The sequence below is a fragment of the Lepidochelys kempii genome, chromosome 28, assembly GCF_965140285.1.
Source record: "Lepidochelys kempii isolate rLepKem1 chromosome 28, rLepKem1.hap1, whole genome shotgun sequence".
NCBI classification, from domain to species: Eukaryota; Metazoa; Chordata; order Testudines; family Cheloniidae; genus Lepidochelys; species Lepidochelys kempii.
The window spans coordinates 139,726-165,609 of NC_136407.1; the positions used below are offsets into that span (position 1 = coordinate 139,726).

Below are 25,884 nucleotides of genomic sequence, written 5' to 3' on the forward strand. Positions count from 1 at the left end.
CTGCCGGGGTTCTGTGTCAGGTAAGCCCCGCCCCCTCCCCTGGCCCCACCCCTTGCAGATTAGACCCGCCCCTGCCAGGGCTCTAAATCAGAAGCCACGCCCCTTCCCTGACTGCTGTCCTCCCCCCCATCTCCCAGGAGCTTCCCCCACCCCAGAGATGGCTGCATCTCAGTGTTGGGCAAGGGGTGCCCCTGTACCCCATCCCCACACCCCACCCCAGAGGGGCCACGTCCCAGCAGTGGGCGAGGGGCTCCCCCGTACCCTGCCTCCGCACCCCACCCCAGAGGGGCCACGTCCCAGCGCTGCGGCCCCATGAAAACAGCCCCCTGCGCCCCACCCCTGCATAAGATCCTACCAGAATGAGAGTCAATAAATTAAATGTTTTATTGTGTGATAAAAAAAAGACAAAACCAACACGGAGAAGTCGTCCAAACTCGTTAAAAAAAGGTTCGTTCCCTTAAAAAGCCAGATCGGCATCTACTGTACATTGTGCTACAAAACCCCTTGTGCCAGGCCCGGGAAAGTCGCCCCACGCCCAGCAGCCCTGGGGACGCTGCCCCCCTGCTGGAGGGGAGTGCCCGGCTTCTCCAGACCCGGCCTCCCCCAGCAGGGGCACTGCGGGGAGTGGGGCAGGACCACTCCTTGCTGCGGGAAGCCAGGAGCTCCCGCCCCATTCCCTGCCCTGCTGTAGGGTGGATACTGGGGCGGGGGGAGAGAGACCGAGACTCGCTGGGGCTGCTCAGAGCTGGGCCACCGGGGCAGGGCGAGCTGGGGGGCGGGGGGGGGGAATGTATGTTCTGGAAAGAGACTAGGAAATAAATCAGTCCTGCCCCCACCACCCACCCTATAAAAAATTAACCTGGCCGTTGCCTCATTAAAAAACAACCCCCCAAATAAATACACCCTGTAAAAAAAACCAAAGTAAAAAAATAAAAGCTCTGTGTGGGGCCCACACCCTGCCCCCCCAGTACATTCGTCCATGCTCAGCCCCGGCTCAGGGCCTAACTAACCTAGCCCCCCTTCCCTCCCCTTGGCAATTCCCCCTGGGGGGCTAGATAAACCTCACCTGCTACCCCCCACCATCCCTCCTCCCCTAATGCTACTTCCCATCTCGCTCTCCACCCCCAACGCCCCCCCCCCAGTTCCCCCGGCTGGCGGGGGAGCCCCTGGAAGATGCAAGTCCCCCCCAGCTGCACCCCAAGTGAGGGATCCCCCCTACATTCAAGGCGCCTGGGGAGTTACCGCCCCAGCAGAGGCAGCATCAGGGCGGGGAGCAGCAGGAGGGGGAGGGCAGGGCCCCCCCAGGAGGCGGCATGGCTGCTGCTGCCTGCCACGCGGTGGTTCTGCCTGGAGCCCTTGCCAGGCCGGTCCTTGCGGGGCGAACGGGAGTCCGGGGGGCGGGACCCCGAATTGCTGACGCTGCCCCCTCCAGCCGGCCAGTCCTCGCTGTACCGTTCGCCCCCTCCTGAGCCACTGCCGTCCTCGTCTGCATCCAGAGCAAAGGGGGGGGGTGTCAGAGACATGGGGGGCCCCTCCAGCCACGCCTCCCTGGGGGGGCTGCAAGGGCCTGGAGAGGGTGTTTGTGGGGGACACATGGGGATCAACCCCCCCAGCCCTGGACCCCAGGAGAACAGGTGACGAGGCACTCGCCGCCCGGGTCCCATCCCCATCACCCACATGGGCAGGGGGCCAGAGCCCCTCCAAGGAACGCACAGCCTTGTAGTAGGGGAGCGGTCCCCCCCACCCCCTCCAGCCCACGGGGGGCCCCCACCCACCCTCCAGACTCACAGGTGTCCTGGAAGTCGAGGTCCTGGCCCCCGTAGGCCCCCTGCAGGCGGCTGGTGGCCACCCGCAGCTGCAGGACATGCTGGCGGGTGAGCAGGTCGGGCCGCCCGATGTCCACTTCCACCTCCGGGTTATTGATCTGATTCACGAGCCCATCCCCCGTCACATCCGGGAGGTACCTAGGGAGAGGGGGTCAGAGACAGCGCCGCTCCCCACGGCGGGTGGGGGATGGGTGGAGCACCAGCTGGAGGGAGCGCCCGGGTACCCCAGCCCAGCCTCTCCCAATGTGTGTATGTACGTGTGTGCGTGGGGGGGTGTCCTCCTGGCATCCCAAGCCCTGGCCTCTCCGAGAAGGGGGCGCCATGGGGCAGGAGCGCTGGCTATTGGGGAAGCTCCCCCTGTCCCCCATCCCCCCCATTTTGCCCAGCTGAGCCTGCCCCCCTCACCTGCCCCGGGCCTGCCCGTTCCAGCACTTGTCCTCGTCTGTCACATCAGCCGCCACCTTCCCGTCGCTGCAGAGCGTGTGGGGCAGGGTGACCCAGAACCCCCGCATCAGCCGCAGCTTCTCCTTCACGTCCGTCACCTGGGGGCAGGGGGCGGCAGATGGGATCAGCGCCCACGGGCCAGCTCCTCAGGGCTGGCTGGGGGACGTGAGCCGCTATACCCCACCCCAGGGGGTCCACACCAGTCTTTCCAGGGAGCAGGGCTGGGGCCAAGGTGTGATGGGGGGAAGTTTTCTGAAACATGCCTGCAAAGCCTGTGCATCCCTCAGTTTCCCTCTGCGCTTGGCACTGCTCCACGCGGGTGTAAAAGGGTTAAGTCTGCTCTTGGGGTGAGTGCCGGTGACCCCGTCTCGACGGAGAACCCCACAGAGAGGAGGGGAACGTCTCATCTGCCCCCTCAGTGCCCCAGAGGACGGAGACCGTCCCCCGCCTCTCGGCAGGCAGGCCCGGCCCCAGCCCCAGCGCCCAGGGAAGAGTGTCGGGGTGAAGTGCTGCCTTCCGAGGGGCACCTCCTCGCCTCCGTGCCACCCTGCCGGCTGCCCATGCAGGTGCAGGCGACCAACGGCCCCCACTGTGCTGGGCGCCAGGCTCCCTGCAGAGGGGGAGAGGCTCTTCCAGGCGGCTGGCTCAGTGGGGAAGAGTTCGTGGGGGGGGCAGGAGCCCCCAGGCTCCTTCACAGAGGCCAGGTGGCTGCTCTGGGGAGGATATGGCACGCTGCTGGGCTCCTCCACAGGCCTGCTCCGAAGCTTGGGTGTCGTCAGACCCTGGAGATTGGGGCAGGGGCAACAGGGGACTCGGGGGGCAGCAGCGGGGGGGGAGGCCTCGGGGGGTCCGTACCAGTCGATCCAGGTTGGTCCCTGCAGCTGTGGTGGGTTTCTCCTCGGGCAGGTAGGTGCGAAAGCGACGTTTGGTGTCATCCCGGGCGGCACGGCGGGATCGGGCGGGGGCCGGGCGGGGGGTCCCGCAGCCCTGAAACACCTGGGGGTAGGGGCAAAGGGGGGGAGATGGGGATGGGCGGGGCCAGCTCAGAGCCAGCCAGACCCTCCCCACCTGGTTCTGCGAGCTTCCCCCTTAGCAGCGCCCCTGCCCCCACGCTAGTAGCTTCCCCTCGCAGAGCCCCCACCCGCAGCGTTGTGAGATCCCTCCAGCAGCACCCCCGCCCCCCCTGGCAGCGCGAGCCCCTAACCTTGGCAGAGGTCTGCACCCCGTTCTCCTGCAGGTACATGATCCCCTCCGAGATCTTCACCCCGATGGAGTCGGCAGCCAGCTCCATGTTGAAGGGCCCCTCCAGCCGCTCGGCCACCTGGATCAGAGCATCTGGGGAGGCGGGGGGAGAGGGGCAGGAGGCTGAGTTACACCATGGGGAAGGGGGAGCCCCTCCCAGAGATCCCCCGTGGGGCTCACAGCCCCCAACCAGTGCCAGCCCCATGGGGGACCCACATAAGCTGGTAGGGGGGCAAAGCCCAGGTGGGGAGAGTCCCCTGCGGAGACACCCTCCTCCACACCCTCCCCCCCAGCACCCTTGCCCTCTAGCCCCATGCCGCCCACCCAGCATCCTGTGCCACCCCCCAGCGCCCCGGGGTCTCACCAAGGAAGCGGTTCCACTCGGGGTCCAGCTCGGCCGGGCGGGCCAGGCAGCCCTTCATGACGTTGAGGCAGAAGGCATTGCAGGGTTTGAGGGCCGGGGTCCCACGGCACAGAGGGCAGGAAGACATGCGCATGGCGGCCCGCAGGCACTCGCCGCTGGGGGGCAGCTGGGGGGGACACGGGGGTCAGAGAGGGGACCCCCCCATACACTGCACTGGGGAGACACGGGGAGCAGAGAGGGGACCCGCCCCCTCCAGACACTGCACTGGGGGGACATGAGGGAAGAGAGGGGACCCACTCCCCAGCTGGCATTCTCTGCTGGGGACCCCAGCGGTGTCGACAGGGGAGCCCCAAGCAGCCCCTCAGGCTTTGTGGGGTGTGAGAGGAAAATCTAGGGGGGTCTCCAGGCTCTGGGTCGACTCCAAAGGGCAGCCAGAAGGACAGAGAGACGCCTCCCCCAGTATCCCCTCTGCATCCCCACTGCACAGTCCCTCTGCCCTCCCATGCCTCCTCCCGCAGCCCCTCCGCCCCCCCATGCAGCCCCCCACACCCCCTCTGCCCTCCCATGCCTCCCCCCCACTCACCTTGGAGGCCTTGGTGACCACATCACGCCCGGTGGCCAGTCCCTGCACAAAGGCCCGAGCTGCCACAAACGCCCGCGTCACCTGGGGGGGACAGGAGGGGTGAGGGAAGCCCCCCAGAGATCCCCCCAGCCCAGAGAGCCCAGCCCCCCGGGGACCCCAGCCACACCCCAGACCCCCGGCCTCCCAGGGACCCTGGCCGCGCCCCAGACCCCCGGCCTCCCAGGGACCCTGGCCAAGAGCCCCCCGCCCTGGCATGGGGAGCTGTGGGAGAGGACACCACGGTCTCCCCCCAGCTCAGCCCCCTTGGGGCCCAGGTACCGCACAGCCCCAGCTGGCAGCGCTGGGCAGGGCCGGAGTCTCACCTGCAGGCGCAGCTTGCGGGGCACGTCCCCAAAGGGCCGCAGCGCCTCCCCCTGGCGCGCCACGCACTCCAGGTACTCAGGGGGGAACTGGTACTGGGGGTTGAGCAGGGGCAGCATCCGCTCCAGCAGCCGGGCCCAGAACTCGCCCAGCGCCTCGTCCAGGCTGAGCCGGGCGCCCTGCTGGTGGCGCCGCAGCTCGGTGAAGAGCCCCTGGAAGAGCCGGGCGTTCTGGGCGTACAGGCGGCCGTAGGTCTGCGTGAACATGGCCTGCAGCCCCCGCTCAGCGGCCGCCAGCAGCTCCCGGAAAAACTCTGCACCAGAGAACGGGGAAAAGCTCCATGAGATGTCAAGGCAGATTGAAGGCACCCTCAGCCCCTGCCCCCCATACACGCCTCCCGCTCTCATCGCACTGTAAGGGCAGGGTGCCCGGTCCGACCCCAGCCCTGAACGAAACGGGTCAGACCCCGGCTCGGGGCCGGGATGCCCAGCCAGGCCACTGACAGGCAGAGACTGCTCAGCACCCCACCAGGGGATGCATGGGCTCCAGACCTGGGGGGCTGGGCACCAGGACTCCTGGGTTCTCCCCCCGGCTCTGGGAAGGGAGGGAGGGAGGTCTGGGGAGTTAGAGCAGGGGTTGCTGGGCACCAGGATGCTTGGGTTCTCCCCCTGGCTCTGGGAAGGGACGGATGGAGGGAGGTCTGGGGGGTTAGAGCAGGGGAGCTGGGCACCAGGACTCCTGGGTTCTCCCCCCGGCTCTGGGAAGGGAGGGATGGAGGGAGGTCTGGGGGGGTTAGAGCAGGGGAGCTGGGCGCCAGGACTCCTGGGTTCTCCCCCCGGCTCTGGGAAGGGAGGGATGGAGGGAGGTCGGGGGGAGTTAGAGCAGGGGAGCTGGGCGCCAGGACTCCTGGGTTCTCCCCCGGCTCTGGGAAGGGAGGCAGGTCCGGGGGGTTAGAGCAGGGGAGCTGGGTGCCAGGACTCCTGGGTTCTCCCCCAGCTCTGGGAAGGGAGGCAGGTCCGGGGGGTTAGAGCAGGGGAGCTGGGCGCCAGGACTCCTGGGTTCTCCCCCGGCTCTGGGAAGGGAGGGATGGAGGGAGGTCCGGGGGTTAGAACAGGGGAGCTGGGCGCCAGGACTCCTGGGTTCTCCCCCCGGCTCTGGGAAGGGAGGCAGGTCCGGGGGGTTAGAGCAGGGGAGCTGGGCGCCCGGACTCCTGGGTTCTCACCCTCGAAGCGGCGGTGGCGCGAGGCCAGGGTGCTGGACAGGAAGCTGGCGCCGTCCTCCACCAGGGCACGGAAGTCCCTGTCGCTTCGCAGGCTGAGCTGCTCCTCCATCTCGCTGGAGCAGCAGGTGTAGTCCTGGGGGCAGATCCGCAGGTGCTCCCCTGGGCGGGACAGAGAAAGGCACCACCACTCAGTGCCTGGCCATGGGGGGCCCGAGGATCCCCCCCCACACACAGTCCGACCCCCGCATGCCACACCCAGAGAGCCACCGCTGTCCCCAGCCCCACCACCTGGTTCCCACACCCGCGCGTGTCTAAGGATCGGGGGGGAACCAGTGTCAGATGCTTGGAGGTGCAGGGGGCCACTGGGTGAGGATTTAGCTCATATGGGAGCTGCAGGCTCGTTCCCCACCACTGGACCTGCCCTATGGGGGCCGCTGCCCGTCCAGCAGGGGGTGTCGGAGGGGGATTGGGGCTGGGGCTCAAGCCCCAATGGGAGCAGGATGCAGCGTGCCCCCCCTTACCGGCATGAGCCCAGGGAGCACAGTGGGGGAGCAGAGAAGGGGGTGTGGGGGGGAGGGGCCGGCACAGGGGGGTGCGCTGGCTGCAGATGAGGGTGCAATGAAGAGAACACAGGGAGATTGCAGGGGGGGGGACCCCAGAAGGCGCCGGGGGCACACTGGCTGCAGAGGGGACACTGGGTGCTCTGGCTGCAGGGGACACATGGGGGTGCAGGGCGGGGGGTGCATTGGGTGCGCTAACTGCAGGGGACCTGGGAGCACCGGGGGGGGGGGTTCAGAGAAGAGGCGGCAAGGGGATGCTTTGGGGGCGCTGGCTGCAGGGAGCTCCAGGGGGGCACATGGGGGTGCAGGGCAGGGGGTGCACTGGGGGCACTCGCTGCAGGGCAGCACATGGGGGTGCAGGGGGGCCACCGGCCACAGGGGGGGCACATGGGGGTGCAGGGCAGGGGTGCGCAGGGGGGTGTACCGGCTGCAGGGGGGCACATGGGGTGGAGGGAGGCACAAGGGAGGGGAGGGCAGGGGGGCCCACCAGCCGCAGGGGGGTCCCTGGGGGGGCAGGGCGGGGGGCCCACCGGCCGCAGGGGGGCCCCTGGGGGGGGCAGGGCCGGGGGCGCGGGGGGCCCACCGGCCGCAGGGGGGCCCCTGGGGGGGGCAGGGCCGGGGGCGCGGGGGGCCCACCGGCCGCAGGGGGGCCCCTGGGGGGGGCAGGGCCGGGGGCGCGGGGGGGCCCACCGGCCGCAGGGGGGCCCCTGGGGGGGGCAGGGCCGGGGGCGCGGGGGGCCCACCGGCCGCAGGGGGGCCCCTGGGGGGGCAGGGCCGGGGGCGCGGGGGGGCGCTCCGGCCGCCGGGGGCCCCTCAGGGGGGGCAGGGCCGGGGGCACCGCGGGGGGCGCTCCGGCCGCCGGGGGGCTCCTGGGGGGGGCGCCGCGGGGGGCGCTCCGGCCGCCGGGGGGCTCCTGGGGGGGGCGCCGCGGGGGGCGCTCCGGCCGCCGGGGGGCTCCTGGGGGGGGCGCCGCGGGGGGCGCTCCGGCCGCAGGGGGGCCCGTGGGGGCGCCGCGGGGGGCGCTCCGGCCGCCGGGGGGCCCGTGGGGGGGCGGGGGCGGGGGGGTTCCGGCCGCCGGGGGGCCCGTGGGGGGGCGGGGCGGGTGGCGCGGGGGGGGCGGGGCAGGGGGGGCTCCGGCCGCCGGGGGGCTCCTGGGGGGGGCGCCGCGGGGGGCGCTCCGGCCGCAGGGGTCCCGTGGGGGCGCCGCGGGGGGCGCTCCGGCCGCAGGGGGGCCCGTGGGGGCGCCGCGGGGGGCGCTCCGGCCGCCGGGGGGCCCGTGGGGGGGCGGGGGCGGGGGGGTTCCGGCCGCCGGGGGGCCCGTGGGGGGGCGGGGCGGGTGGCGCGGGGGGGGCGGGGCAGGGGGGGCTCCGGCCGCCGGGGGGCCCGTGGGGGCGGGGGTGGGGGGGCGCTCCGGCCGCAGAGGGGCCCGTGGGGGGGCGGGGCGGGGGGGCGCGGGAGGGGCGCTCCGGCCGCCGGGGGGGCCCGTGGGGGGGCGGGGCGGGGGGCGCGGGAGGGGCGGGGCAGGGGGCGCTCCGGCCGCAGGGGGGGCGGGGCGGGGGGGCGCTCCGGCCGCAGGGGGGCGGGGCGGGGCCCGTGGGGGGCGCTCCGGCCGCAGGGGGGCCCGTGGGGGGGCGCTCCGGCCGCAGGGGGGCCCGTGGGGGGCGCTCCGGCCGCAGGGGGGCCCGTGGGGGGGCGCTCCGGCCGCAGGGGGGCCCGTGGGGGGCGCTCCGGCCGCAGGGGGGCCCGTGGGGGGTGCGGGGGGGCGCTCCGGCCGCAGGGGGGCCCGTGGGGGGGCGGGGCGGGGGGGCGCGGGAGGGGCGCTCCGGCCGCCGGGGGGCCCGTGGGGGGGCGGGGCGGGGGGGCGCGGGAGGGGCGGGGCAGGGGGCGCTCCGGCCGCAGGGGGGCGGGGCGGGGGGCGCTCCGGCCGCAGGGGGGCGGGGCGGGGGGGCGCTCCGGCCGCAGGGGGGCGGGGCGGGGGGCGCTCCGGCCGCAGGGGGGCCCGTGGGGGGCGCTCCGGCCGCAGGGGGGCCCGTGGGGGGTGCGGGGGGGGTGCTCCGGCCGCAGGGGGGGCCCGTGGGGGGGCAGGGCAGGGGGCGCGGGGCAGGGGGCGCTCCGGCCGCAGGGAGGCCCGTGGGGGAGCGGGGGGGCGCGAGGGGGGCGCTCCGGCCGCAGGGGGGCCCGTGGGGGGGCGGGGCGGGGGGCGCTCCGGCCGCCGGGGGGCCCGTGGGGGGGCGGGGCGGGGGGCGCTCCGGCCGCCGGGGGGCCCGTGGGGGGGCGGGGCGGGGGGCGCTCCGGCCGCCGGGGGGGCCCGTGGGGGGGCGGGGCAGGGGGCCCGTGGGGGGGCGGGGCGGGGGGCGCTCCGGCCGCAGGGGGGTCCGTGGGGGGCGCTCCGGCCGCAGGGGGCCCCGCTTACCCGAGATGAGCGCGGGGGGCACCGCGCCCGGCCCCAGCCCCCGCGCGCCCAGCGCCCGTCGCGCCTCGGCGCAGCCCCGCGCCCCCGCGGCCGCCCCCGGCCCGCCCGCCCCCAGCAGCAGGAGCAGGAGCAGCGGCGGCGCCATGGCGCGAGGTGCAGGGCCCCGCGGGCGGGGGAAGAGCGGCCCGGCCCGGGGAGGGCGGCGCGCGGCGGCGGCGAGGCGGCCCGGCCCGGAGAAGAACGGAGCCGCCGCGTCCCCCGCCGAGCCCGCACCCGGCGCCGGCAGCAGCCGAGACAATGGGAGCGGAGCGGCCGGCGGGGCGTCCGCGGGGCCCTAGCGCCGGCCGCCGCCGCCGGGAGACAATGGCGCCGGGGCCCGGGTCCTAGCGCCCGCCGGCGAGACCAGCCCCCCGCAGCCCCGCCGGTGCCCCGCAGCCCCCTGCCCCCCGCAGCCCCGCCGGTGCCCCGCACTCCCGCCCCGCAGCCCCTGCCCCCCGCACTCCCGCCCCGCAGCCCCTGCCCCCCGCAGCCCCGCCGGTGCCCCGCACTCCCGCCCCGCAGCCCCTGCCCCCCGCGGCCCCGCCGGTGCCCCGCACTCCCGCCCCGCAGCCCCTGCCCCCCGCGGCCCCGCCGGTGCCCCGCAGCTCCTGCCCCCCGCGGCCCCGCCGGTGCCCCGCACTCCCGCCCCGCAGCCCCTGCCAGCCCGGCCCTGCCGGTGCCCCGCACTCCCGCCCCACAGCCCCTGCCCCCCGCGGCCCCGCCGGTGCCCCGCACTCCCGCCCCGCAGCCCCTGCCCCCCGCGGCCCCGCCGGTGCCCCGCACTCCCGCCCCGCAGCCCCTGCCCCCCGCGGCCCCGCCGGTGCCCCGCACTCCCGCCCCGCAGCCCCTGCCAGCCCAGCCCTGCCGGTGCCCCGCACTCCCGCCCCGCAGCCCCTGCCAGCCCGGCCTGCACATGCAGGCATTAGGACCCAGAGCTGCCCATGTCCCCTTGGGGGTACAGCTGGTAGCTGCTTGTGCATCTGGTGCACAGGCTGGAGGGTCTGTCACTGATGGGAGGGGGTCGCGGGGGGGGGGGGGAAGGAGTCCAGGGCGGTGTCTCGTTCCCATCTATCCCCCTCCCCTTTATCTGCCTGTTCCTGTCGAGCCCCAGCCAGCCCTATACCCCCGTTTCGCCATACACCCCCCATCCCTCCATACACCCCCTCTCTACATACCTGTTCCCAGACACCCCCAGCCACTCACCCAAATATCCTGATAGATAGATTAGATAGAGGGGGTGTCTGGGGATAGAGAGATTAGATAGGGGGTGGATGGGGACAGATAAAGGGGATGGATAGGGATAGATAGATAGATAGATAGATAGATAGATAGATAGATAGATAGATAGATAGATAGATAGATAGATAGAGGGGGTGTCTGGGGATAGAGAGATTAGATAGAGGGGTGTCTGGGATGGATAGATTAGATAGAGGGGTGTCTGGGATGGTTAGATAGATAGATTAGATTAGTTGGGGTGTCTGGGGATAGATAAATAGATAGAGGGGGTGTCTGGGGATGGATAGATAGATAGAGGGGGTGGATGTGGATGGATAGATAGAGGGGGTTGGTGGGGATAGATAGATGGGGTGTCTGGGGATGGATAGATAGATAGAGGGGTGTCTGGGGATAGATAGATTAGATTAGATTAGTTGGGGTGTCTGGGGATAGGTAGATAGAGGAGGTGGATGGGAATAGATAGATTAGATAGGGGGGTGGATGGGGACAGATAAAGGGGGTGGATAGGGATAGATAAGATAGATTAGATAGAGGGGGTGTCTGGGGATGGTTAGATAGATAGATTAGATTAGTTAGGGTGTCTGGGGATAGATAAATAGATAGAGGGGGTGTCTGGGGATGGATAGATAGATAGAGGGGGTGGATGTGGATGGATAGATAGAGGGGGTGGGTGGGGATAGATAGATGGGGTGTCTGGGGATGGATAGATAGATAGAGGGGTGTCTGGGGATAGATAGATTAGATTAGATTAGTTGGGGTGTCTGGGGATAGGTAGATAGATAGAGGAGGTGGATGGGAATAGATAGATTAGATAGGGGGGTGGATGGGGACAGATAAAGGGGGTGGATAGGGATAGATAAGATAGATTAGATAGAGGGGTGTCTGGGGATGGTTAGATAGATAGATTAGATTAGTTGCGGTGTCTGGGGATAGATAGATAGATAGAGGGGGTGGATGGGGATGGATGGATAAATAGATAGATAGTGTGGGGTGGAAATAGGACGGGTTAGCACTGTGCTGGGGCACTGTGGGGCAAGGGGTGGGGGCTCAGCAGGGGACACTCTCCCCACCAATGCCCACGCTGCCCCCTGCCTTGTGGGGCACTCCCTTTCCCGCTCTCCCAGCTGTGTCCCGACCATGCCTGTGTAGCACCAGGGGGTTGGGGAATCCGAACCCGGGGCGGGGCTGGTACCTGGCTGGGCGCAGCCCCCCAACTCTGAGCCCCCCATAGCGGAAGCTAAAGGTCACCACCCAGTGAAAAGCCAGAGACCCCCCTCGCCGGAGTCTGGTGTCACCAAATCCCTGCAGCAGGACAAAGAACAAAGGGCCCTTGTCTGTGTGCTGGCGGCGTGGCACACTGGCTCTGGCTCTCCGGGTGCAGGGGGCCAAAAGCGGGGCGCAGCTAGGGGCAGAAAGGGTTGAAGGGCATGATCCAGCGCTCGGCGAGGGGGGCTTGTATGAACAGCCCCCGTGCCCCATCCCAGAGGGGGCTGCATCTTGGCGCCAGGTGAGGGGTCCCTGCTGGGGAGTAAGATTTGTGGGTACAGGGCCTGGTTCCCTCTGCCCCATTTGTGCAGGGACCGGGGCAGGGACAGGGGGAAGCTGGGGATCGGGGCAGGGGGTGCCAGGGTATGGGGCATGGCCCAGGGCTGGCTCTCTGGGCTGGCGTCAATGCACCCTACGCATCAGCTGGGAATGGAGCCAGGCCCCTTCGAACTTCCCGAACCTGCAGCTGGTCAGGAAACAGCATCTCCCAGGATGGAGCCACGGACCCACAGGGAGAATTGTGTCATGCACAGGGCTTCTGCCCAGGGCCGAGACGTGGCCACCTCTGGGGCGGGGCGGCGGATGACACAGGGACCCCTCGCCCGGCGCTGAGATGCACCCACCTCTGGGGCGGGGCGGCCAGTGACACGGGGACCCCTCGCCCAGCACTGAGATGCGCCCACCTCTGGGGCGGGGCGGCCAGTGACACGGGGACCCCTCACCAGATGCCGAGACGCGGCCACCTCTGGGGCAGAGCAGCCAGTGACACAGGGACCCTGATGCCGAGACGCGGCCACCTCTGGGGCGGGGCGGCTGGTGACCCAGGGATCCCTCGCCCAGCACCTAGATGCGGCCACCTCTGGGATGAACTCGCAGCCTGATCACCGTGGCTGGGGCCTGTCCCTGGGTCTCCGCCAGGCTGGGCTCGGTGCTGGGGCGCCCTGCTGAGACTGGGGAGCTACACACAGGGGACTGGCCCGGACCTCTCTGCCGGTGGGCATCCCTGGGTGTGTGTGGTGTTGTGTGAGGATCCCGTGTGTGTCAGGTTGTGTGTGCCTCCCCTGTGTGTGACCGTGTGTGTGTGTCCCCCGTGCGTGTGACGTGCGTGTGCATGTGACGTGGTGTGTCCGTGAGGCGTGTGTGCATCCCCTGGGTGTGTCCGTGAGTCGTGTGCATGTGTGTCACCCATGTGTGTCATGTGTGCATCCCCTGGGTGTGTCCGTGTGTCCGTGTGCTGTGGGTGTGTCCGTGTATTATGTGTGTCTGTGTGTGTGCCGTGGCGTGTCCGTGTGGTGTGCGATGACCCAGCTCCCGGACCAGCGTCTCTGTGGGGGACTCTGTGATCTGGCTGCCAGCTTGCGCCCGGAGGCGTGTGCCGGGCTGGCCCATGTTGCGTGTGTCTGTGTATCTGCATGTCTTGGTTGCGTGTTGGGGCCTGTGTCTGTCCGCGGGTCTCTGTGGGGCTGGGAGGATGCAGGGGGCAGGACCCGGGGGCCACTTCTTGGGGGTCTCTGGCCTGTTTTGGGCTTTGTTCCCTTTGGTTTGGGGGGGACGGTCTAGGTGTTGAGCCCCCGGCGCCCAGATCTGCCCCCAGCTGCCGGCTGCTCTGAGGATTAAACCTGGAAAGGGGGGACAGCAGGGGGGGTTGGGGGGCAGACAGATGGGGCTGGTGGATTCTCACCTCCCAATCCCTGATTTCCGGTTGCCAACTCCTCCCCTCCCACCCCAGCCTGGCCTGTCGGGACAAGCTGGGGGGGCGGGGGGGGGGAGAAAAGCAGCCTAGGTTGGGACTGGGGGAGTTTTTTTGGGGGGGCAGCTGTTTCTCCCCCATGTCAGAGACTCCCCCCCATGCACCCCCCCCATCCCGGTGAATGGGACTTTTGTTGTGAAGGATCCTGGGAAGAGCTGGGAAAGGCATCGCTCCTGGGGAGGGGTGGAGACGTGGGGGGGGGGGGAGGGCTGGGGGTGGAGAAGGGGGAGGGGTGGAGACGGGGGATGGGGGGGGCGAGACAAAGGGAGCAGAGAAGAAAAGTTAGAGAAGAGAGAAGAAGTTTGGAGGGAGTGAGGCAGACTGGGGGGGCGCCCCGGGGACGGGGGGTTGTGTCTCGGGGCTCAGGGACAGACCGGGGGGGTCTCGGGGATAGTTTCCCCCCGCAGGAATGGGGGGTCCCGGCTGCTGGGAGTGGGACTGAAGAAAACTCCGCCGGTCCCCCCCCCCCAACGCAGGGTGAGTACCTGGGGGGGAGCAGACAGACACGGGGGGGGTGCACGGAACCCGGCCGGGGGGCGCAGTGGGGGTCTGGGGATTGGGGTGGGGCTGGGTTTTCGGGGAGATTCAGGGTCTGGGAGGGGGTTGGAGGTTCTGGGGGCACACACAGCCCAGGGCATCCGCTTTCAGAGTGAGGGGGACTCGGGGGGCTCCCCCTTGGGGCAGGGAGGGGCCTATGGGGGGCTGGGGGCCCCTAACTGTCCCCCATGACTCAAAAGGCAGGCACCCCTGGGTTACCCCGCCCTGAACACGGGTCCCCTCGCCCCCCCCGGCTGGGTGAAACACACCCCGAGGACCCCCCCCATGAACTTAGCCATGACTCACCGAGATAAACATCTGGGGGGTGGGGAAGGGCTAGACACTGCTGAGAGCGATGGGGGGCTGAGGGGCGGGGATGGAGAAGCAGTTCCCAGCCCCGTCCTGCCCGCCATTGCCCCACACTGCCCCCCCTTCCCATGCTACTTCCCAGCCCCACATCCTACCCCCTTCTCCCCATGGTGTCCCCCTCTCCCCACACTGCCCCCCAGCCCACCACACTGCCCCCATCTCCCCTCATGGCCTCCCATCTTCCCACATTGCCCTCTACGCTGCCCCCCATCTCCCCACACTGCCCCTCAGCCCCCACGGTGCCCCATCTCTCCACGCTGCCCCCATCTCCCCCCATGGCCCCCCATCTCCCCACATTGCCCTCTACGCTGCCCCCCGACCCCAAGCTGCCCGCATCTCTCCACACTGCCCCCCAGCCCCCATGCTGCCCCCTCTCCCCACACTGCCCCCCCAGTCTCCCACGCTGCTCCCTGCCTACGGGGTGGGTGCCCCAGGCCGTGGGGCTGGGCGGGACAGGAGGCTGACCCTGAGGCCGGCCTGCCTGTCTGTGGGGGCGGGTCTGGGGCTGCGGTTCGCTAATGGGATGCAGATGGGGCAGGGAGAGGCCGGGGCCCGGGGCCAGCTGGCCGGAGCCCCCGTCCACAGCCGCCAAATGCGGCCGACGCCCCCGCCGGCCGGGGCCCCACCCTGCCCCTGCCCCCCTGAATCCGAGCTCTCACCCACCCACAAACCCCCAACCTGCTCCGCAGCCCAGGGCCCCCTCGTCCCCCCTCCCTATAGCGCAGCGCCCCCTCGTCCCCCCTCCATATGGCCCAGCGCCCCCCAGCGCCTCCCCGTCCCCCTCCCTATAGCGCAGCGCCCCCCATCCTCCCTCCCTATAGCGCAGCCCCATCCTCCCTCGCTATAGCGCAGCGCCCCCCCAGCGCCGTCCCGTCCCCCCTCCCTATAGCGCAGCGCCCCACAGCGCCGTCCCGTCCCCCCTCCCTATAGCGCAGCGCCCCCCAGCGCCTCCCCGTCCCCCCTCCCTATAAAGCGCCCCCATCCTCCCTCGCTATAGCGCAGCGCCCCCTAGCACCGCCCCGTCCCCCCTCCCTATAGCGCAGCGCCCCCTAGCGCCGCCCCGTCCCCACTCCCTATAGCGCAGCGCCCCCTAGCGCCGCCCCGTCCCCCGTCCCTATAGCGCAGCGCCTCCCCATCCCCCCTCCCTATAGCCCAGCGCCCCCCAGCACTTCCCCGTCCCCCCTCCCTATAGCCCAGGGCCCCCTAGCTCTGCCCCGTCCCCCTCCCTATACCGCAGCCCCCCTAGCGCCGCCCCGTCCCCCTCCCTATAGCCCAGCGCCGCCCCATCCCCCCTCCCTATAGCCCAGGGCCCCCTAGCTCTGCCCCGTCCCCCTCCCTATACCGCAGCCCCCCTAGCACCGCCCCGTCCCCCCTCCCTATAGCGCAGCGCTCCCCATCCTCCCTCGCTATAGCGCAGCGCCCCCTAGCACCGCCCCGTCCCCCCTCCCTATAGCCCAGGGCCCCCTAGCTCTGCCCCGTCCCCTCCCTATAGCGCAGCGCCCCCTAGCACCGCCCCGTCCCCCTTCCCTACAGCGCAGCGCCCCCTAGCGCCGCCCCACCCCCCTCCCTATAGCGCAGCCCTCCATCCTCCCTCGCTATAGCGCAGCGCCCCCAGGGCCTCCCCGTCCCCCCTCCCTATAGCGCAGCGCCCCACAACGCCTCCCCATCCCCCCTCCATATGGCCCAGCGCCCCCCAGCGCTTCCCCGTCCCCCCTCCCTATAGCCCAGGGCCCCCTAGCTCTGCCCCATCCCCCTCCCTATACCGCAGCCCCCCTAGCGCCGCCCCGTCCCCCCTCCCTATAGCGCAGCGCTCCCCATCCTCCCTCGCTATAGCGCAGCGCCCCCTAGCACCGCCCCGTCCCCTCCCTATAGCGCAGCGCCCCCTAGCACCGCCCCGTCCCCCTTCCCTACAGCGCAGCGCCCCCTAGCTCTGCCCCGTCCCCTCCCTATAGCGCAGCGCCCCCTAGCACCGCCCCGTCCCCCTTCCCTACAGCGCAGCGCCCCCTAGCGCCGCCCCACCCCCCTCCCTATAGCGCCGCCCCACCCCCCTCCCTATAGCGCAGCCCTCCATCCTCCCTCGCTATAGCGCAGCGCCCCCAGGGCCTCCCCGTCCCCCCTCCCTATAGCGCAGCGCCCCACAACGCCTCCCCATCCCCCCTCCATATGGCCCAGCGCCCCCCAGCGCTTCCCCGTCCCCCCTCCCTATAGCCCAGGGCCCCCTAGCTCTGCCCCGTCCCCCTCCCTATACCGCAGCCCCCCTAGCACCGCCCCATCCCCCCTCCCTATAGCCCAGCGCCCCCTAGTGCTGCCCCACTCCCTGCACTGGGGCCAGCCCTGTGTGCCAGCAGACAGAGCCCCCTATGGGACAGCGCCCCCTCACTTCCTTTCCCTCACCCCCTGCCCCCCTCTCCCATCTGCTGGGGGGCAGGGCCCAGCTAATCCGCTCAGCCGCAGCTTAGCGCTGCATTAGGGGTCGGTTGTCAGACGCCAGGCGTGGGAGGGACAGCCAGACAGGGGGACCCCTCCGCCAGCCTGGGACAGACACAGTGCTCAGGGCCCGCTCCAGCCCCGAACCCTGACCCAGCCCCCTGGAGCCCCCGCTCTGGCCCCAATGAGCAGGAGGAGGAAGCCACATGGGCCACCATTGTCCAGTATGCACCTGAATCTGTCGCTCCCTCTGCGGGAGCCGGAGGGCTGGTTTCCTTCCTGCTAGGCCCTGGGAGGAGCTGGCCGGCCTGACCGAGGGGGGCCCTGTCTCAGAGTATGGGGGCTGTGGGTCGGGAGTGAGGGGCACTGGCAGGGCTGGGCTAGCAGGGGGCTGTGGGTCGGGAGTGAGGGGCACCAGCAGAGCTGGGGGGAGCCCAGGGCTAGCAGGGGCTGCGGGTCGGTAGTGAGGGGTACCGGCAGAGATGGGGGGGCAGGGCTGGGCTGGCAGGGGCTGGGGGTCGGGAATGAGGGGCACTGGCAGAGCTGGGGGGCAGGGCTGGGCTGGCAGGGGCTGAGGGTCGGTAGTGAGGGGTACCGGCAGAGATGGGGGGGGCAGGACTGGGCTGGCAGGGGCTGCGGGTCAGGAGTGAGGGGTACCGGCAGAGTTGGGGGGCAGGGCTGGGCTGGCAGGGGCTGTGGGTCGGGAGTGAGGGGCAGGGCTGGGCTGGCAGGGGCTGTGGGTCGGTAGTGAGGGGCACCGGCAGAGCTGGGGGGCAGGGCTGGGCTGGCAGGGGCTGCGGGGCAGAAGTGAGGGGCACCGGCAGAGCTGGGGGGCTGGGCTGGCAGGGGCTGTGGGTCGGGAGTGAGGGGCAGGGCTGGGCTGGCAGGGGCTGTGGGTCGGTAGTGAGGGGGACCGGCAGAGATGGGGGGGGCAGGGCTGGGCTGGCAGGGGCTGCGGGGCAGAAGTGAGGGGCACCAGCAGAGCTGGGGGGCAGGGCTGGGCTGGCAGGGGCTGTGGGTCGGGAGTGAGGGGCACCGGCAGAGCTGGGGGGGGCAGGGCTGGGCTAGCAGGGGTGGCCAGTCAGGAGTGAGGGGCACTGGCAGAGGAAACCCAGGAAGAGAGGTGGGGGCGGGCGGGGGGGAGGAAGGAGACAGAGCTGTCTGTCCGTCTGCCTGTCTGACCCATCTGGGAAGGTGTCACATCCTGCTTGGGAAGCAGCATCTCTTGGAGACAACACAGAGAACAAGCCAGGGCAATGCAGGGAGTAGGTCCCACGGCTGCCCTCTCAGTCAGCGCTGGTCCCGATGCCCCCGTGCTGCGCTAGGGGCGCTGAGCTGCGGGGAGCGGGGTCGGGGGGCTCTCCCCTGGCAGGCAACAGCACATCGGGCTGTGGGGGAGGAAAGGGAGGAGGTCAGGATGGGATGAGGCAGAGAGAGGCTCAGCGGAGCTGCTACTAACGGCACAGGACTCCTGGGTTCTCGCCCCGGCTCTGGGACGGGAGCGGGGGCTGGTGGGTTGGAGCAGGGGGCTGGGAGCCAGGACTCCTGGGTTCTCTTCCTGGCTCTGGGAGGGGAGTGGGGGCTGGTGGGTTAGAGCAGGGGGGCAGGGAGCCAGGACTCCTGGGTTCTCCCCCCGGCTCTGGGAGCGGAGTGGGGTCTGGTGGGTTAGAGCAGGGGGCGTGGGGAGCCTGGGTTCTCTCCCGAGCTCTGGGAAGGGAGGGAGGGCTGGGGGGGTCTGAGCAGGGGGCGGGGGGCGCTGGGAGCCAGGACACCTGGGTCCCATTGACCCCTCTTGGTTCCGGCAGAAGGATGAAGCTGCCCCTGGCGTGCTGCCGGCTCCAGGTCCTCGGGGCCGCCCTGGCCGTGTGCATGACCATCGGCTTCACCCTCCAGCTGCTGGGGGTGCCTTTCCAGCGGAGGTGAGTCCCCAGGGTGCAGCTGCAACAGGGGCGCCACCTGCTGGCCATGGGGGGAACCACCGGGGCCTGCACCTACCTTAATGGGCGGGGGGAGAGGGGGCCCGCGCATCTCTGCCAGGTTTCTAGGAGCCGGTGAGCCTGCCAGCCGGTCCCCTCTGCCCTTAGACCCTGCGAATCCCCCTGCCCACTGCCGTCCTTCCCGGGCCGAGGGGAGAGTGCTGCGCTCCTCACGCTGTGCATTGAACCCGCGACTCCCATCCAGCCTCCTGCCTCTGGGCTGCCCCTAGGGGAAAAGAAGAGGGAGAAATTTCATTCCCACGGGAGGGCGGGGAGACTAGGACGGGGCCAATAAGCTTCCACCGGGAGTGCCTTAATAATCCCAAGGGAACCCCGCACAAGGCGGAAACCCGGGGCAACTGCTGCAGAGGAAAACAAACGAAAGGCAGGTCGGGAGGAAATCAGACCCCGGCGCTGGATGAGTTATACCCAGCCCGGGCCAGGATCCGGAGGCAGAAAAGGTGCTTTAAAGACGTCAGGAGCAGGAGGAAGACGGGGAAAGCGGAGGCCCGCCGCGTAGCGGGGAAGGGGAGCTGGGAATGCATGGCATCGAGAGGGCTGCAGTGTTTACGGCCCGTCTGCGCGTGGGGAGTAAACGGCCTAGGAACGGTGCACAGGGTGAGACAGAGAGACATGGCCCAGGGCACTGTCTGAGCTTTGATTGGGTCAGAGTACCCCCCCCCCCCAGAAAACTCCTGTTCGAGCCCCGCCCAGGAACCCCACTTTGCAGAAGGTTTTACGCAGGAACGACGGGGTAAACGGGACAATCTCTGCCACAGTCCCCACTGTAAAGGGAGCAAGTGGGGCTGGCAAAGATTCAGAGAAAGGCAGCACACGTGATCCAGGGTACAGAATGGCTCCCGTACGAGGAGAGAGCAGATAGACAGGGGCTGTTCAGCTTGGACAAGAGACGCCTAAGGGGGGGATACGATCCAGGTCTATAAAACCAGGACTGGTGCCGAGAAAGCGAAGAGGGAAGTGTTATTTACCCCTTCACACAACACAAGAACCAGGGGTCGCCTGATGAAATTAGCAAGCTGCAGGCTTTATACCAACAAGAAGCACTTTGTCGCACAACTAACCTGCGGAACTCCTTGCCGGGGGATGCTGTGAAGGCCAAAAGTATAACCGGGTTCAAACAAGAACCGGGTAAGTTCCTGGAGGCGAGGTCCACCAATGGCTACTAGCTGAGGTGGTCTGGGACGGAGCCCCATGCTCTGGGCATCCCTAGACCTCTCTCTGACAGCTGTGGCAGTCGGGGCAGATCTCTCCAGAACTCCCCTGAAGCTCTGGTGCTGGCCCTTTGGCCTGACCCAGCAGGGCAGCAATAACCACATCTTGGAGTGAGCCGTTCCCGCTGCTAACGCCAGGCCCGCGGGTCAAACTACCCACACTCCACTGTCCTGCCGCTCTCGGCTGGCACACAGGTGTTCTCCCCCGCGGTGAGCCGTCCGAAACAGCCAGCGTCCGCTCAGCGCCGGGGACGGCAGAGAGGCAGAAAAGCTCCAGGGCCTCTGACCCAATCCCGGCAAACGCCAGTCACGGCTTGGGGTGACGCTGAAACCAGCCGCCATCCGGGCTGTACCCGGGTGGTTCCCTGGCGGACCCCAACATCCCCAGAGCATCCACAGCGAATGCATTCCCAAGAGCCTGAGGAGAACAGAGCTACCCCTTCTCTGCCAGGCTGCAGGGCACAGCAAGGGAAGGAACGCCGGCTGAACCGGAGAAGGAAGAGCCTAAAGACCCCGTGGATACGTTGGACGTAACCGAGTCGGCAGGGCCTGAATTCAGCCTTGGCTACTGCGGGAACCAGCTGAAGTCATCTCAGACCCATTAGCGACGATTTTGGAGAACTCCTGGAAAGACGGGGGAGGCCCAGCGGCCTGGAGAAGGGGAAATGTGGCACCGGTCTTGCAAAGGGGAACATAGGGGACGCAGGGAATGACAAGCCAGCGGTGAGCCCCTGGACGGGAACAGGGTGACGAGGAGCAGCCAGCATTGGTGTGTCACAAACAAACCCTGACACCCCGGGGTCATTTCTGTCATTGACGGGGCAATCGGCCTGATGGGTGCGGGGTGAAGTGGCAGACTCGCTAGATCTCGAGTTTTTAGTCTGGTTTTTGAGGCAGGCCCACAGAACAGTCTCAGAAGCCAGCAAGGGAAACAGAAGCAGAATTCAAAACCACCCAGACAAATTAGAGGAGGGGTCCGAAATCCACATGGCAAAACTCAGCACAGACAAGCGCCAAGGGCCACCCCGGGGAAGGAAAATCACACGTGCCCCCATGAACGGGGGCTTCCAGCTAGAGGCGGCCCCGCTGCTGACACGGAGCCGGGGGCTAGGGTGGGTCGGGTGGCAAAAGGGCTGATCTCCTGCTGGGGGGTGGAGGGGTATTAACAGGGGCAGGAGGTGACTGGCTCCAGAGGGCTGCGCAGGGGGATGCCCCCCTCCAGGTTGGGAGATCCCTGGTGGGGGAGGGAAGGGAGTCCAGAGGGGGGCCTCTGAGCCTCCAAGGTCTGGAGAGTGCTGTGAGCCCTGCGAGGGGAGGGGACCCCCCACGGTTGGAGGTCAGGAGCTGTGAGCCCTATGGGGGGGAGGGGATCCCCCATGGTTGGGGGTTGGGAGCCCTGGTGGGGGCGGGAAGGGAGTCTAAAGGGGGGCTGTTAGCCGACGGCCAAGGATGTTTGGTGAGGTGCCAGCTATGCCCGTTTATACCATCCGTGACTTTAACCGCTAGGACGCACTGTCCCTTCGCGGCGGGCAGCCCGGGCTAGGCTGACGGATGCCCCAAGGTCCTAACCACCCGTGACTTTAACTGCTAGAGCTCAGAGCTCCTTCGCAGCGGGCAGCCAGGATTGACTGACAGGTGCCCCAAGAGTTTGCCCCATGGAGGCGGCACAACTCAACGCTAGGCTCTTAGTACTCTCACCTAATGGCCAGGCTTTAGAGCCCAAACGGCTGAGGTTCTTTAATTGTGTCGGCTGCTTTACAGTAAACCAGAGAAAACAAGTCAGGCTTATGCATAAATGGTTACCAAAATTTATTAAGCTAGATTCTAATCATGTGGTTACAAAATTGCTAGTGCCTACTTATTTAAATGTAGAGATGTTACACACACAAACAAGTTACAAAACTGAAGCCACAATCCTAAAGAAAGAAAACAAAGTATAGAGCTCTATTTCAAAATATGTGTACACTAAAGATAGGAGATCAGGTGTGGGTGCTTCTTACCCTCCTTGCATCTCTCGATTCCAGCGGTGCCAAGCCAGGATCGGTCACTCAATTCCGCAGAAAGACGAATAAGGGACAAGGCGTAGGGACCCTCTTAGCTGCAGAAGCCTTGGGAGGCTGTCACTTATCTGACCAGCAGATAGATAGTGAAAAGCACTCAAAAATCATGGTGCTGTAGGTCCCCTACTTATACCTCTGTACTCCTTTATTCTCTTTCTCCTTTCTTATGCCAAATTGAGGCTGGTCTGTCGGGGTGACGCCAGCTTTCGCAAGAGTAGTTTACACTTGCAAAGGAGAGAAACAATAAGTTTCGACTACTGGACATTTCTTTTATCAGGGTAAATATTTTCCCACCTAGGATGTTGGGGTGTGTGCATCACGCTATTTAGTAGGGGCTAAGAGCCATGTCTGTCACAGGGCCTCTGCCTGCTGTGAGCTTAATCCTTGTATCTGCTCCCAGAGGCACATTGTAGCAGCACACCTGTGCTTTCACAGCTTCAAAGGCTGTGCTGGAATATATGTTAAGTGCCCTGTTCCGGCTTCCTCCTGTGTTTCCAGCAATGCTGGTCTGAGGGGCGGGGGGGGGGGGGGGCTGGCTGTCTGGCTACAGGGGCCTCTGAGCCTCCAAGGTCTGGAGAGTGCTGTGAGCCCTGCGAGGGAAGGGGATCCCCTATGGTTGGAGGTCAGGAGCTGTGAGCCCTGCGTGGGGAGGGGATCCCCTATGGTTGGAGGTCAGGAGCTGTGAGCCCTGCGAGGGGAGGGGATTGCCCATGGTTGGGAGCCCTGGGGAGGGCGGGGATCCCCCATGGTTGGGGGCCAGGGGCTGTGAGCCCTGTGGGGGGAGGGGATCCCCCATGGTTGGGGGTCAGCGGGGTCTCTGTCCGTCTCTCACTTCCCCCCTCTGTTCCAGGGGCTCCCCGGACCAGCTGCCCGACTTGCGGCTGATCCCTGGGGGTGGGGCTGAGGAGGGGGGCCCCTCGCCCTCCCGGCCCTGCCAGCCGCGGCACCACATCGTCTTCCTGAAGACGCACAAGACGGGCAGCAGCACCATCGTGAACCTGCTGCACCGGTTCGGGGAGACGCGGGGGCTGCGCTTCGCCCTGCCCCCCCGCTACCAGTTCGGGTACCCCTACCCCTTCCAGGCCCGGCGGGTGAAGGGCTACCGGCCGGGGGGGCCCAGCTTCGACATCCTCTGTCACCACATGCGCTTCGACCTGCCCGAGGTGAGACTGGGGGGGGTGGGGGGAGGATAGTGGGGCAGCTGGGAGGGGGTTGGGGGGGCAGGGGTCGTGTATTCAGGGGGAGCCCAGGGGAGGGGGCTCAGGGGGTTAGGGGCCATGCATACCGGGGGAGCCCTGGGGAGGGGGCTCAGGGGCATGGGGAAAGGGGCTCAGGGGGGCTGGGGCCATGCATTTAGGGGGATCACGGGGGACGGGACTCAGGGGGGCTGGGGTCATGCATTTGGGGGGGGAGAATGGGGGAGGGAGCTTGGGGGGACCAGGGACCGTGCATTTGGGGGGAGCACAGGGAGGGGACCTGGGGGGGCTGGGAGAGCTTGAGGGGAGAGGGCAGCGTGGAGGACTCTGGGGGGAGTTGTGAGGGGGTGTGGGGGAGAGCCTGGGGGGGCTCTGAGGGGGGAGCATGGGGGCCCTAGGAGAAAGGATTTGGGGGTTCCCCTCCCCCTGCCCCACTCTCTTCCCTTGTTCCTCTCCCCCAGGTGCAGAAAGTCATGCCCCCCGACAGCTTCTACTTCTCCATCGTGCGAGACCCGGGGTCGCTGGCCGAATCTGCCTTCTCCTACTACCGGGGGGTGGCGCCGGCCTTCCGCCGGGCGGGCTCGCTGGCCCAGTTCCTGGAGGCGCCCGTGCGCTTCTACGACCCGGCTGAGCGGGGCAACCACTACGCCCGCAACCTGCTGTGGTTCGACTTCGGGCTGGCGCCGCCGGCCTCGCCGGGCCCCGCAGCCGTGCGGGCGGCGCTGGCCCGGCTGGACCGGGCCTTCCCGCTGGTGCTGCTGACGGAGCATTTCGACGAGTCGCTGGTGCTGCTGCGGGAGGCGCTGTGCTGGGCAGAGGAGGACGTGGACGCCTTCCGGCACAACGAGCGCAGCCCCCGGGCCGTGCGGCCTCTGGACCCCGCCCAGGCCACCCAGCTGCGGGCCTGGAACGCCCTGGACTGGCAGCTCTACTCCCACTTCAACCGCAGCTTCTGGCGCCATGTGGAGGCCTTCGGGCCGGCCCGGCTGCGGGCCGAGGTGGCCAGGCTGCGGGAGCGGCGCCGGGAGCTGGCCAGGCGCTGCCTGCAGGGCGGGGGCCCCGTGGAGGCGGCCGGCATCCCCGACGAGCGGATCCGCCCCTTCCAGTTCGGCCAGGCGCAGATCCTGGGCTACGCGCTGCGGCCGGGGCTGGGGCCTGTCGACCAGCAGCTCTGCACCCGCCTGGTCACCCCCGAGCTGCAGTACAAGGACAGGCTGGACGCCCGACAGTTCGGGGCCAACGGCTCGGCGGGCGCGCCTGGAGGGGCGGGCAGGTAGCTGGGGGCCGCCTCTCCCCACCCCCTCCACCCGGTACGGACCCCCTGCCCCAGAAGGATGGGGGGGACGCGGTACATACCCTCGTGGGGACCCCACAGATCCGGCCCCCCGGCACAGACACAGGGAGATATGGGGCACAGCCCCCTGGCACAGACAGACGGGGGTTCAATGGGGCACAAAACCCCCTGGGATCCCCCAATATCCTGGCTCCTGGTATGGACAGACGGAGCTGGGACAATGGGTACAGCGCCCGGGGGGCTGAGAGCCATCAAACCAAACCCTGCACACTTCAAGCTGGGGGGGCTGCCGCAGCCCCCGCCTTGCTCCAGCTCCGATGTCTCCGGGCTCCACCTGGACAATATTTATTGGTCTGTTATCACAGGCCTGTAACTGGGCAGCGGGTGCCCGGTGAGGTCTGTACTCGGCAGGGGGGGGATCCTTGGTACCTCTCTCCTCCCCCCGCCCGCCCGCCCCTCACCACCCCACTGCGTTTGTTAAATTCCCGACTCAACGGTTCCCGCTTTCGCGTGGTTTGTTTCCTTTTGATAAAGTTATTAAATCAGGAAACGGGTCTGGCGATTATAAGTTGCAAACCGAAACCCAGAGGGCGGTGCAGAGAGGGAACGAGCCCCGGGGGGTCGGGGGACAGAAGAGGGGCCCCGGGGGGGCATAAAGTGGGAGGAGTCTTGAGGAGGGGGGTGCATAGAAGAGGGAAATGGGAAGCCGAAGCCCCCCCCACCCCTCCCCCAGTCCGGCAGCACAAGCCCGGCCCCCACCCAGTGGGTGGGGGGCAGGTTGGGGGGCAGCCCAGGGCCAGAGGCCCAGGCTGGGCCAAGCTCCCTGGGGCAGGGCCCCAGCAGTGGCCCCAACAGTTATTGGGCCTGGGAACCGTCAATCCTCCCCTGGGCCCCTCGGCAATCCAGGAAGTCCCGCCCCCACTGGGCCTCAGGCTCCCGCAACCTAGGAAGTCCCGCCCCCTGAGGAGCTCCCGGGAGCAGATTTGTCCTCCTTACCTGTCCATCATTCCCTGGGCCTTGCCCCGGCCTACCAGGAAGTCCCGCCTCCTCAGGGCCTTCCAGGGTCGGGGTTGGGCAGCGGCTCCATCCGTCACATCCCAGGTTGGGAGGGGGGAATCCAGGAAGTCCCGCCTCATTCTAGCGCAGGGATTGGTCACTGGCTGTGTCCATCACCCTTTCGCTGTGTCCCTGGGGGCGGGGCCGTTTCCCCCGCTCGCACCTCCCCCCACGTGCTCGCTCCGATCGATGCGCTCGGCGCTCGGCTGCGCACCCTGCCCCCCCCCCCCCCGCCGGCCGCTCTGGCTCCGCCCCCTCCGCGCCCGGCCCCGGCTGCAGCGCCCGGCCCGGGACCCCCCCAGAGAGCGGGACCTGCCCGGCCCCAGCGCCCCCCCGGGTCCTAGCGCCCCCCCAGTCCCCTCCGGATCCACCAGCGGACCCCCCCCGGTCCCACTAACCCCCCCTCCCGCCCCGGGTCCTAGCACCCCCCCG

At 68.7% G+C, this 25,884-nt stretch overlaps 2 protein-coding genes across 6 annotated transcripts; one reads left to right on the forward strand and one right to left on the reverse strand.

Moving 5' to 3' along the window:
• Positions 1-1,152: 1,152 nt before the first annotated feature.
• GPC2 (glypican 2) lies at positions 1,153-18,895 on the reverse strand. 3 transcript variants are annotated; one of them, XM_078851031.1, is made up of 10 exons: positions 18,634-18,895; positions 6,042-6,200; positions 4,822-5,132; positions 4,460-4,540; positions 3,877-4,042; positions 3,475-3,605; positions 3,126-3,266; positions 2,232-2,368; positions 1,789-1,964; positions 1,153-1,486 (listed from the first exon to the last, which is right to left on the reverse strand). In XM_078851031.1, the coding sequence occupies exons 2-10, from the start codon at positions 6,148-6,150 to the stop codon at positions 1,239-1,241; spliced, it is 1,500 nt and encodes a 499-aa protein (XP_078707157.1). In that variant the 5' UTR covers positions 6,151-6,200; positions 18,634-18,895; the 3' UTR covers positions 1,153-1,238. The 3 variants fall into 3 exon arrangements, with proteins under 3 accessions (XP_078707157.1, XP_078707156.1, XP_073182979.2); XM_078851030.1 differs by lacking the exon at positions 18,634-18,895 and adding an exon at positions 16,871-17,095; XM_073326878.2 differs by lacking the exon at positions 18,634-18,895 and adding an exon at positions 9,015-9,174.
• On the forward strand, positions 13,593-24,946 carry GAL3ST4 (galactose-3-O-sulfotransferase 4). Of its 3 annotated transcripts, none has more exons than XM_078851032.1 (4): positions 13,593-13,782; positions 18,444-18,557; positions 22,757-23,069; positions 23,564-24,946. In XM_078851032.1, exons 2-4 carry the CDS (start codon positions 18,448-18,450, stop codon positions 24,377-24,379), a joined length of 1,239 nt encoding a protein of 412 aa, XP_078707158.1. In that variant the 5' UTR covers positions 13,593-13,782; positions 18,444-18,447; the 3' UTR covers positions 24,380-24,946. The 3 variants fall into 3 exon arrangements, with proteins under 3 accessions (XP_078707158.1, XP_078707159.1, XP_078707160.1); XM_078851033.1 differs by lacking the exon at positions 13,593-13,782 and adding an exon at positions 17,827-17,903; XM_078851034.1 differs by lacking the exons at positions 13,593-13,782; positions 18,444-18,557 and adding an exon at positions 18,617-20,569.
• Positions 24,947-25,884: the final 938 nt, after the last annotated feature.

Coding starts and splice junctions, on each gene's coding strand:
- GPC2 (XM_073326878.2), bottom strand. CDS start 9,159: ATGGCGCCGCCGCTGCTCCTGCTCCTGCTGCTGGGGGCGGGCGGGCCG. Junction 4,043..4,459: donor TGGTCACCAAGGCCTCCAAG/GTGAGTGGGGGG, acceptor TGTCCCCCCCAG/CTGCCCCCCAGCGGCGAGTG. Junction 1,487..1,788: donor CCTCGACTTCCAGGACACCT/GTGAGTCTGGAG, acceptor CTCTGGATGCAG/ACGAGGACGGCAGTGGCTCA.
- GAL3ST4 (XM_078851032.1), top strand. CDS start 18,448: ATGAAGCTGCCCCTGGCGTGCTGCCGGCTCCAGGTCCTCGGGGCCGCC. Junction 18,558..22,756: donor GGGGTGCCTTTCCAGCGGAG/GTGAGTCCCCAG, acceptor CCTCTGTTCCAG/GGGCTCCCCGGACCAGCTGC. Junction 23,070..23,563: donor TGCGCTTCGACCTGCCCGAG/GTGAGACTGGGG, acceptor CCTCTCCCCCAG/GTGCAGAAAGTCATGCCCCC.